Here is an 11268-nt window from a genome sequence, read left to right as displayed (position 1 = left end):
TCTCTGAGCCTGCCTAGCAAACAGAGCTGTTGGAGATGATCCAGGCCTGTCACCCCCATGCTGCTTGGGGAAGCCTGGGGGATCCCAGGGCCCCTGCCATGCATGGGACTCTAAGGAGCACTCCTGTCTTAATGGTCCAGAGGCTCAGAGCCTGATCTAATCCTGGGTTGGGGAAAGCAGGGTCCTCGCACCAAGAGTGCTGCCTTCCAGTTCAGGCACTTTGCCCTCTCATCACCCTGGCCCTCTGGTGGCCTGTTGTCCTTCCCCTGCACAGTGCGTGCCAGGGGCCCCCAATCCTCCTTCTGGGCTGAGTTGGTGCCCCTGCCCCCTAGTGGGCAGAGCAGGCTTCCCAGAAAGATAACCCATGAACCCGCAGGTGCTTTCCCAGTAGGCCCTGGAAAGGACAGGACCTCTCTTCGCCACTCATCCCAACACCCTAGCAATGGTGGGGCCCTTCCCCACCGCTTCATCCCAAGGTTGAAGCCTTCCCCTTCCCCTGAACTCCACAAAAACACAAGCCAGCAGAGGACAGTCTCCCATCGTCCAGAAATGGGTTTTATTCTCAGCCAAGAGACAGCAAGACTGGTGGCAGAGGACCACACAGCTGCCAGTACAGCGCCCCCCTGTGCTCGAGCGGGGGAGGGACGGAAGAGTGGCCGTCCACAGGCCGGGCATGACAGGGAGGCTCATCGGAGGTGGCACACTTTGGAGAGGGGGATGTCAGGGTGACAGTGTTCCCCTGTAGTTGGACCACAAGACTCCTCAAGGACAGCGTGGTGATTGGTTCCCAACACTAGAGGCGAGGCTGTGGCAGCCATATATGTATGTGTGTGTGTGTGTGTGTGTGTGTGTATTTATAGTTATTTATAGAATGGGATAGGAGCAATACCACAGAGGGGCACAAGTTTTCACCAATATCACGCCTGGATGTGTCAGCTCACCACTACAACAGACTAAGTCACAGATGAAGGGGGAGGCTTTGGGGCTGGGGAGCCACTGTCAAGTCACAGAACAGCCGTCCAGGCAGGCTTGGAAAGGGAGGTCTCCGAGGAATAGAGGGATCTGGTTAGAGGTCGAAGGGGGGCCTGGGGCTCTCAGGACGGGACGGACTTGCCTGACCCGATCGGCTGGCAGTTGGAGAGAAAGCAAAAAGAGAACGGAGAGAAGGAGGAAGAGAACTGGTAAGGCAAGGGCAGCCAAGCCCGGTGGGGTAGGAGGGGAGGACAGGGGGCGAAAACAAAGCTGAGGGTGTGGGCAAGGGTTCTGGAATGGAGGAGAGAGAAAGGGAAGGTAGGAGGAACTGGAGGTGGGTGGGGGCCACAGCTTCCCAGGGGTCTTGGATGGAGGCCGGGGCGGCCCTCCCTCTGCCACGCACGCCGGTCTCTCATACACCACCAGGCAGTGCACCCACAGCTCCAGGCACATGCTCGGCCCCTCTGCCTTCCCTCTTTTCTGGCCCCCATGTCTTCCAATGTACTGGCCCAGGACCAGCCCTAGTCTCGGAATGTGGGTCCTGACGCCCCATGCCACAGCCACCAGTCCTCGTGGAGAGAGACAGGAGAAAGAACAGTGTTTGAACCAGGAGGGCAAAGCTAAAAGGATGGCTGGAGGGGGCACCTGGAGGCCCCTCTGGGTGGGCAGAAAGCCCGGAGTCCTCAGAAGGGACCCTGGGGAGGCAGGGAGGTCAGGCAAGCCGGATGCCAGCGGCCACAGGCTTATAAGTCTAAGAGGGGAGCCTCAGCTGGCCGGGGGACCACAGGTCGCGTAGGTGAGGCTGGGCCCTTCCTGCTGGGGAAAAGCAGAAGAGTGAGAGTCAGCGGCAGGGACAGAGTGGCAGGTGGGTTGCTGGGCGCATGTGCGGCCCAACCAGGGTGGGACTCAGAAAAGCTGATTTGCCTAGATTGGTGGACACTGTCGTCCCCTTGGCTGAAAAGTGTAGGTCACCCCAGGAGCACCAGGCCTAGGCCCGGGAGCCTGAGGGCTGGCTTACGGTGCTTCATCTGGGGCAGAGGACACTGTCGTTTGTAGTGCCGTCACAAGCATGACCATACCAGGAGGGAGAGGAACAGGCTGCGTGATCCTACCTCGCCCGTACACTGTGGACAGGGCCCTCCAGCTTTCAGAAATCAGCAAACCAGAGCCTTCGCCCCAAATTGCTGCTCAACTGCTGGCACCATAGAGGAGGTGGGGCTGTGACCTCCTCTGCCCTATCATGGCCTCGGTTCCCAGAGCTCCTGAGCTGGGAGCTGGCTGCCCTGCCCCGACAGCTTGGCTCAGGTTGGACAATGAGTGTGGCACCCCCAGGACAAAGTTCCAAGCCTGGCTGGCTGAGTTCAGCCCCACGCACAACCCCCTCCAAGGTTCCTGCCTCTACACCATAAACCATGAGCCCTCTGTCCTCTCTGATGGCTCCAGAGAGCACCTGTGTCTGCCAGCTCGGGCGCGGAGCCTGTCCCAAGAGCTCCCCAGGCTCAGCCATGGAGGTCTTGAGCAGTGGCACTGAGTCCCGAGGCTCGCTGAGAGGGAGGTGAGAGAGCCAGCTGGCAGCGAGGACAGAAAGAGGAAAGAATAAGTCTGGAGCTGCAGAAGGGAGAGGGAGGGGAGCCTGGCTCTGAGGTCCCAGGTGCGCCCCCCAGTGTGGAGCTGGTGCAGCGGCGGGGGGCGGGGGGCAGACACACTGTTCATGCAGCAGGCAGAGAGGCATGTATGCACCTACCGTGGCTGACGCTCCTCAGGGGTCACTGATAGTGATTCTGAAAGACAGCACGAGATCAACATGGCAGTTCACACGCACAGACAGGGCAGGCCTGGGGGGTGGGGGTCACGCACACGCACACGCCCGGGCGTGCACACACATGCTGGGAGGCCCCACGGCCCCGCATGCACACACTGACACACATGCCCACAGACAACACGCATACACCTCCCCCACCTCCCGCTGCCCAGCACCCTCACTGGCTGGCACGTGCAGCACGGATCGGGGCATGCAGCCACTCGGCACATTGAAGCACACGCGTGGGCTGAGTCACGACACAGAAGCTCGCCCATACACAGGAGGCATTTGCACCAGCTCCCTGCACATTCGTGCCTGGAGTGCTCAGAGGGCCACCTGCAATGCTCCATAAGGGACAGGACTTGCTTTCTCAGGGTCCAGCTGTCATTTCTCTGCCCGAGAACCTTCCATGGCTCCCTAGTCCCCATAGCATTGAGTCCCAAGAATTTTTAAGGTTCTGCAGCCTGCCCCCACTGTACCCACGGCAACCTTTTCTTATTCTTCCTCATTCTATCTGCACTCTTCTCTGGCCAGCGGCTCTCCTCAATGCATCCCAAGCTAAACCTTTGCCTTCATTGCTGCTCCATACCGACGCCCCTGACTCCTCATCACCTGAGTCTTATCTCAATCAGCCCCCAGACCTCCCCTAGGTCAATCTGTCTTGAAGCATCCCAGACTGTTCTCTTCCCCGAGGCAAGGCGGTGACTTGCCAAGCATTTCCTGTATGTTAGTGAGACTGGAGTTAGAGCAGGTGCCAAATCTTCCTCTTCCCATATGTCACACCTGGGCATGTCAAATACCCTTAAGAATCTCGACTCACAAGAGAAGTTAGCAAAGTGCTCCTATAGCCACATCTGCAGTTTGTGGCTACAGTCTGAACTGTAGAACTGCAGACAGTTCTACAGTCACTGTCTCCCTTGATCCTCACACCAACCCTGGGAGAAAGGCAGAATGTTAAATATCATGTGGTAGAAGGGAAACTAAGGCCCTGGAAGAGAAAGTGACTTGCCGAAAGCCCAGGGTGAACCAGAACATCTGGACTCCAATCCCGCACTCTCGACCAACTACCATGCTGCCTGCTTTACCCCATCTGCTTTGGTCATCAGATCACCATGGAAGCAAGTCCCATCTCTGCTTCATTTGGGGTCCATGGAGGCTAGACCCAAGAAGGCGAGGCCCTACCCTCCAGGCATGTGGAAACACAAGTGGTTGCTACTGATCTGATGTGCTTCTCCTCAAAGAATGTGGCCACTGGAAACAGGGATCAGAATGAGCTTCCTTGAAAAATGGTCATGAGTCAAGAAGGCAAATCCAAGGGACGATGTAGAATCCTTTTCCTTGGAAATCTCCGGGAAAATGGGGCAGCCTTCACCCACTCCTGCCTCCATACCCACCATGTTGGTTCAGGCCAGGTTGGGCCAGAGGCAGGGCAAAAGAAGAAAGCCATTAGACTGCCCCATGGCTCCCAGTCCCCTTTCCCAGCTGTTCCATGTCCTAGCCCGTGCCTGGATGCCATTCTTACACTCACACTTGTGTGCACGCCCACACACACATCACACACCTTGCTGGTCAGTCACAGCCTGGCCTCTGTTCCTGTGGGCCAGAGGCCAGATGCCCCCTGGGACAGCTCAGAGAGTCAGGACTCAGAGCAGCCCTGAGTGTAAGTGAACAAATTCCACATCTGGAGAGGATCCGGGTTCAGATCCCCGGACCTGAGGTAGGTCACCAGGGACTGGGAGAGAGAAGTTGAGGGCAGAATGGAGAAGGGAGGAGAGGGAGGAGTGCGAGGAGAAAGGAGGAATGCAACGGGTGGAGGAGAGAAGTGAAGAGGGAGGGAAGCGCCATGCAAGTGCTAGAAAGAAGGGGGCAGGTGGGATGAGTCCCATGGCCCCCTCCCCAGAAACGACCACCTCCGGGACTCAGCGCCCCCTGGGGGGCCAGGCTCCGCCAGCCCTCGGCCACACCTCCCGTGGCTCCAGCGTCCACGTCCGCGTCCTAGCGCCCTGGATGGAGAGGGCGGGCTCTGGCCCTCCCTTCCTCCCGGCTACGCCCGCCCGGTGGTCTCTCCCGCCGCATTCAGCCCCCACTCACCTGGGGACCCCGGGCGGGGCGCGGTTGGGGCGCGAGGGCACCTGGGGGGGAGGACCGAAGGGGTCAGGGGAAGCCCCCGGCCTGGAGGGCACGGGGGGCGCCCCCCCCAGGGCGGACCCAGCAGGCGGAGGCCCAGGAGCAGGGCCCCGCGACCCGGGCCGGGCTGGGGGCACGGCGGGGGCTCGGCGCTGCGGCGTGGGGCTGGACGTGGGTGACCTGCGGACGACAGGGCGCGGAAAACAAGGAGGGAGGAGATGAGTAGCTCCGCCCCATCCTGAGGCCCCGCCCCAGCCCAGCGCCGGTCACGCCCATGCGCGGAAGCCCCGCCTCGCCGCGCCCTACTCGTTCCGGGAGGTTAAGCCCCGCCTCGGGCGGCTCCGAAGTTCCAGCTCCACCCAGCCCCGCAGCCAGCGCTTCACGGCAAGCCCCGCCCCGCGTCAAGCCCCGCCCATCTCTAAGCCCCGCCCCCTGCTCCAGGTGGGAGCCGTTCCGGTGACGCGGGCGCGCCACTGCCCGGTCCCGGCCCACCTCCCGCGGGCCCCGGGTTGGGGGGCTTTGGGGCCGTGGGGGCCGGCCCTGGTACCTGCGTCCGGCCGGTACGCTCTGCACCTGCAGCCAGGAGTCGTCCACGGGCGGGGGCATGGGCGTGCTGACGGTGGTCGTGTTGATATCGCCGATGATGCTGAGCGCCTCCTTCAGTGCGTGGTACATGCGCAGCATCTCGTCGCGCCGTTGCGCCTGCTCCGCCGACTCCTCCATCAGTGTGTTCTGGTCCCCGCACGAGTACAGGTTGGCGAGCAGCTCCGAGAAGATGAATTCCTTCGTCTGCGGGCGCGCCAAGAGAGGAGGGGCTAGGACCTGACGCCTGTGCCAGTCTGGCCGCCTTGGGGGACCGTGCGCTGGACTGGGAGCTCGGTGGTCCTGGCTTTGCCACTCAGAGATCTCCCCCGCTTTCCCGTCTCCATGCTTGCCCTTTTCTCAGATGGTCCAGAGGGGAAAACTGACCTGTCCAAGGTCATAGATACGGGAGGGCACTCAGGGCCTACCATGCAACCAGCACACCTAGTTATTCAGCATTGTTTCAGCCTCAGTTTCCTCATCTGTAAAATGGGATAGTTATAACCCCTTCCAAGGACTTGCACAATCCACGGGGCCAAAATAAGGTAGATGGCATTTTAAAAATTCCCAAGCCCTTGAGTAGCAGATGTAAATACATGCCTGGATTGGGTGAAATCTGAGTCTCTATGTGTAGGTGGTGGGCTCCTTTATGCTCTACAGGTGCTACCTGGCGCAGGCCCCGGGATATTCATGGGGAGGCACTGAGGTTTTTACACCATAGGTCTGTGTCTCACTTATTCGTTATTTAAATATATGTTGAGCACCTACTCCTACTATGTGCCAGGCACTGTGCTGCTCTGCACTTTATATTCCCTTAATTCTCAACTCTATTATTATCCATATTTTTACATAGAGGGAAACAGAGGCTCAGGAAGGGTAGTTTACTGAAAGTCAAACAGAATTTGTGGCAAAGCCAGGATTGAAATACAGTTCTAATTCCCTGGGGGCCATGCTTTTTCACTAAGCCATGGGTGGTAGTGGTTCTGCAGGGCGCGCATTTCAAAACATGGTCAGGGAGTACTCAAAAGGTGTGATTCCTAGTCCCTTTTGGGAAATATTTAAGCATGTTTGGAACAACTTGAGTATGTGAATCTACAAAATAATATATAAAGCTCACATTATATTTCTTTTTGGACAGCTCTAGTGTGGACCTATACCTACCTCTCTAGACCTGATCCCAAGGGACTGGTCTGTGCCTCCCCCAGGCCAATCTGGCCACTCCCTCCCTGGTCCCAAAAGAGCACCCACTGCCCACGAAGTGTTGCACCCACATTGTTGATCATGAGGTGCATGATGGTCTTCGGCATGAGGTCACGCACGGTCTTGTTCACGATGGCCATGTATGAGTCTACCAGGTTCCGGATGGTCTCCACCTGCCGCTCTAGCTGTGGGTCCATGGAGTGCATGAAGCTGTCTGAGCCATTCTCCTCTGTTTCGCTGGCCTGCCGTTGAGAATAGAGGGCATCAGAGTGACTGGGCCCTCGTAGCCAGGTTCCAGCCACTCCCAGGGTCTCAGCCCCTTGAAGGGTGCCTGGAGAACTGAGTACAGAGAGCAAAGGGCCTGAACACACAGACACTGGCTCCTCCAAACGTTCTGTGTCTGCACTCTGCCCACCCCAGTGTCTCTAAGGCACCCAAACCCTTGTTCAGCCTTATCTCCACTCTCAACTTGGTGCCTAGAATTTGCCTCAGTCTCCCAGTCTCTCAATTAGCAAAGACCTTTCCAAGGCCCCTTCCTGATTCTAAAATTCTTTTTTTTTCTTGTTAAAAAGATTTTATTTATTCATGAGAAAGACAGAGAGAGGTAGAGACATAGGCAGTGGGAGAAGCAGGTTCCCTGGGGGTAGCCTGATGTGGGACTCGATCCCGGGACTCTGGGATCACACCCTGAGCCTAAGGCCGATGCTCAACCACTGAGCCACCCAGGTGCCACCCCCTTCCTGATTCTAAAGACCTGGCCAGAGCTGCTGCCAGGCTGGAGACACCTGGCAGAAGGTGAGAGAGGGGCACACTCACTTTCTCCTTGTCCTGGGAGGCCCACACCAAAGCCATAGAGGCCACGACACCAGCATTGCCACCACCACCGCCGCCGCCACCAGCAAGCACAGCCAAAGCAGACACACACACAGAAAGGAAAAGATGAGTGAACCCAGGGCACTTGACCCCAACCCTAAGGCAACTGTAGACATCACCACAGTGAAGGAGAGAAGGGAAATGAAGGTAGCCACAAAACCCCCTGAACTATTCTACGAAGAGAATGAAGGAATTGCCATCTGTGGTCAAGGAGGCTCACAAAAAACTGGCTTTGGAGGACAGGAGGAAGGCTTAACTCTGATCCCACCCCAGTACAGGTAAGGGGGAGGATCTGTGCTATTTCTGAGCCCTGATGACATGACTTGGCATCGCTGAGGATAGTGATTCAGGGCCCCCTATTAGAAGTAACTTGCCCCCCTCCCTGCCCTTCCACTCACCCCAACGCGTTCAGGATATACGCCAGCCCGCAGGAAAGAGGCCTTCCAGCTATCCACCTCCTCTTGCGTCTCACAGGCCAGTTCCAGCTGCCGATAATCCTTGTAGACATTCCTGCAAGGTGGGGCAGGCGGCGAGGGGAGAAGGCTCGGAGACCCACTCACCCAGGTGATTAAGGGCATGCACAGACTGGGGACATCACACCTGGGGCCCAGTCCTGGCTTCCTCATTTCCCAGCTGTGTGACCCTGGGCATGTCCCCTCACCTCCCAAGCTTGTTTCCTTGCCTGGAAGATGGATTAATAAAAACAATTCCTGCCTCCCTGGGTCATTGTAAGGATTCAGTGAAAAAAATGGTAAAATGCTCTATTAAAAAGATACTAAAAAGGAGAAGGGGGACTGAGATCTCATACGAGGGGCATCCCTGACTGTGCAGCCTCCATTGGCTCCCTCCTTGGCTCTCTGGGGACCTCCCTGATGGCAGCTGTACTGAACCCTCGGTCAGCCCTGGCTTGAGAGGTGAGAGGCCTGGTACTGTCACCAACCCTGCTGGACACTGAGCAACAAGGGGATCCGGCCTGATGGGCCCTTTGTCCCCCATGCTTAGCAGGGTGTCTTAGGCAGAGCAGGCGCTTACCAAGTGATTGACTGAATATTTGTCAAAGGAATGACTCTCGCTGTGGGGCTTGGAGCAGGTCCCTCTCCTTTCTGCTCAGGAAAGGTGGTTTGGGGCTTGCAGTCTGGGGACCCACCTCTGCTCAGTGTTAAAGAGGGCAAAGATGTGCTTGCTTGACATGAAACCTTTCTCCACGTCCCGTAGCTTCAGATTGTCCACGGAGAGCATGTATTTCTTCTCTTTCTCCTGTGGATAGAGGTGGGAGCGATGGGTGAGGTCGGTGCCATGCCTCATATCCTAAGAGTGTTCCATGCGGAGGTTTGGGGCAGTGGGGGAGCAGGGCTCTGGAGCCCCAGGGCGGCCCTGGGTTTCTGGGCACCCATGCCCCCTGCACAGCATAGGTGCTGTCTGAAAAAAGCCTGGCCACGGAGCCCTGGACCTGCTGAGCACCTCTGGTTCCCAGTGGCTTTCAAGCCATTCCCACCACCTCTGCATACATGCCAGAGCCCAAGAGGGCAGGGTGGCGAGACGGAGGGTGGATCCTACTACCCCCCAAGCAAGCCCTGGATGCTGTCCAGGCCAGCCCTAGCCAGGGACCCCTCACTCAAGCTTCTCTCGCCCCCGGCCTGGCCAATGGGACCTGCTTTAGCTAAGTTGCTGATTTCATTTCCTGACTATAGAGACAAGAAGGGGGGCCACCAGCACCAGCAGCTTCAAAGGGCTGGCTCAGCCCACACCCTCTCCTCGCCCCACCCCCCAGGCGCCCATGTGTTAGCAATCAGGCGCACAGCACAAGCCTGGAGATGGTATGTCTCTGTGTGCAGCATGTGTGTAGTTGTGTGTGTAAACACATGCCAGCTGGAGCACGTACCATATCACCACTGTGATGTGAGCCCACGTGTCTGTGTTGCGTAGGTGTGTGTGTGGGCATGTGTGTGCCTGGGGAGGTGCCTAGCATGGCCATGTGTTTGTGTGAGCAGGCCTGTGTGTCAAGGCGGATGTGTGCACAGTTTCATAGATGTATGTGGCAGCTGTAAATATCTGTGTTTGTATGGAGTGTGCCTGTGGGGAACACTGTGGGCTTGCACGTTCATGTGCATATGGTTTGCTGAATAGGTTGAATGCGTTTGGTTTATTTGTAGTCATCTGGGAGGAGTAATATGTATCTGTGGATGGGCATGTGGGGGCCAGGCCTCCGTGCACACTAATGTGTGCTTGCTGTGGGCCGACATTTGTCTGTAGCTGTCCAAGGGAGGCCCGGGGGTTCTGCAGAGAAGGTACTCCAGGAGGGGGCTCTGGGAGGAGGAACCCCTGTTACCCCACGTGCCCACACCACAGGACCCATGCCGTGGCCGGGGAATGTCTGTGTGGATCTCAGGGACTCAGGGCTTGGGCATGAGCCTCATCCAGGATCTCAGGTCGGGGATGGATTTAGGGGGACCCTGCTCCCCGGTCCTGGCACCATCCTGCCCACCTCCTTCTGCCCTCCACACCCGCCTGGCCGGTCCAGCCACATAAAGCCTTCTTTATGCCAGGCGGGTGGCCGGGAGCCCCAGAGGGCGGCTGGGGGAGGAGAGAAGGAAGTTGCACACGCGGCCAGGGAACATCTGGAAGCGTTCGAGGGAGGCCCCGCCACCACCCGCCCAGTGCTCTGGGGTTGGACTCTAGGTAGGAGCGGCCTCCTCCCCCCACCCCTCCCTTCCTGCCGGCCGGCCCCCTCCCCAGGCCCCTCCTTCCCAGCCACAGCTCCCGCTCACCCCTGCCACGTCAAAGGAGGCAGAAGGGGAGTCGGGAGCAGAGAGGGGACCACGGGCTGGCTGGGCTGGGGCTGGGGGCCTTGGGTCTCCAGGAGATGGGGCCGAAGCTCTCACCCGACGGACAGACACAGCTGCCTGGAAGGACCAGAGGACACCTCCACTCCGTCTACCCAGTGTTTAGACTATCTGTTCAGGACTCCCAAATTGTACAGTAGTCTGCACATTGGTTAGGCTGGGCTGGGTTAGACCCTCGGCGCCGCCGCTGGAGAGCTGGACTGACCCCCACCCGCCATCCCAGAACCGGAACCCGGAGATGGGGCAGGGGGCTGCTGGGGGGTGCAGCGGGTGCTGGGAGGAGGTGTAGAGGGAGGGGGGCACCGTGCTGTGAGACGGGATGGGGATGCTGATGGGTGGCAGAGGGAGACCGAGAAGATGGGGGGGTTCAATGAGGACTACGGATATGGGGAGCCGCCTGTCTGCCCAGAGGGCCGCCCATGTCCCAAAGACTAGAGGGCTGGCAGCTGGGGAGAGAGGGGGACAGATCATCCTCCCTGCAGCCCAGACCACCTCCATGTCCGCAAGCTGTTCTAGTGCAAAAATCCACTCACATGCAACACACACACACACATACGCACTCAATTCGACATGCACACCTCTGCCACTCAGGCACATACATTCCCACACCCAAACTAATATCACACATTCATGCCGCAAGCAGACTTGCACATCTCAAGGCCACAGGCTTGTGCACACATACATACCCTCACAACGGAACACAAGCTCTCTCCCATCCTTACATCCCAAGCACACGCATGTTCTCAGATGCTCCACATGCACACTCTCCCTCCTCCAGCCCATTTGCTACATACAGCTTCACTTACACGCCGAGAAAGGGCACACATGGTCTTCCCCCAACCACACCTAGATGCTTATAGCCCAAACACT

General features: G+C 58.2%; 1 protein-coding gene across 20 annotated transcripts in view; it reads right to left on the bottom strand.

Moving 5' to 3' along the window:
• Positions 1-527: 527 nt before the first annotated feature.
• The window catches only part of DNM1 (dynamin 1), a 45750-nt gene continuing 35009 nt past the window's right edge, over positions 528-11268 (bottom strand). For 4 of the 20 annotated variants that reach the window (XM_072778124.1, XM_072778131.1, XM_072778123.1 and 1 more), the window contains 7 exons: positions 8703-8812; positions 7954-8065; positions 7499-7510; positions 6754-6924; positions 5448-5689; positions 4865-5080; positions 528-1788 (listed from right to left, as the gene is read on the bottom strand). In XM_072778124.1, coding sequence (XP_072634225.1) covers positions 1716-1788; positions 4865-5080; positions 5448-5689; positions 6754-6924; positions 7499-7510; positions 7954-8065; positions 8703-8812 — 936 coding nt within the window. In that variant the 3' untranslated portion in view covers positions 528-1715. Of the gene's footprint in view, positions 1789-2165; positions 2168-2716; positions 2754-4864; positions 5081-5447; positions 5690-6753; positions 6925-7498; positions 7511-7953; positions 8066-8702; positions 8813-11268 lie in introns of all 20 variants that reach the window. The other 16 variants (XM_072778137.1, XM_072778132.1, XM_072778126.1 and 13 more) reach the window with 13 other exon arrangements.

This window comes from Canis lupus, chromosome 16 (genome assembly GCF_048164855.1).
Source record: "Canis lupus baileyi chromosome 16, mCanLup2.hap1, whole genome shotgun sequence".
NCBI lineage: Eukaryota > Metazoa > Chordata > Mammalia > Carnivora > Canidae > Canis > Canis lupus.
The sequence above is the reverse complement of the archived record's forward strand: the minus strand, read 5'-3'. Positions and strand labels throughout refer to the sequence as shown.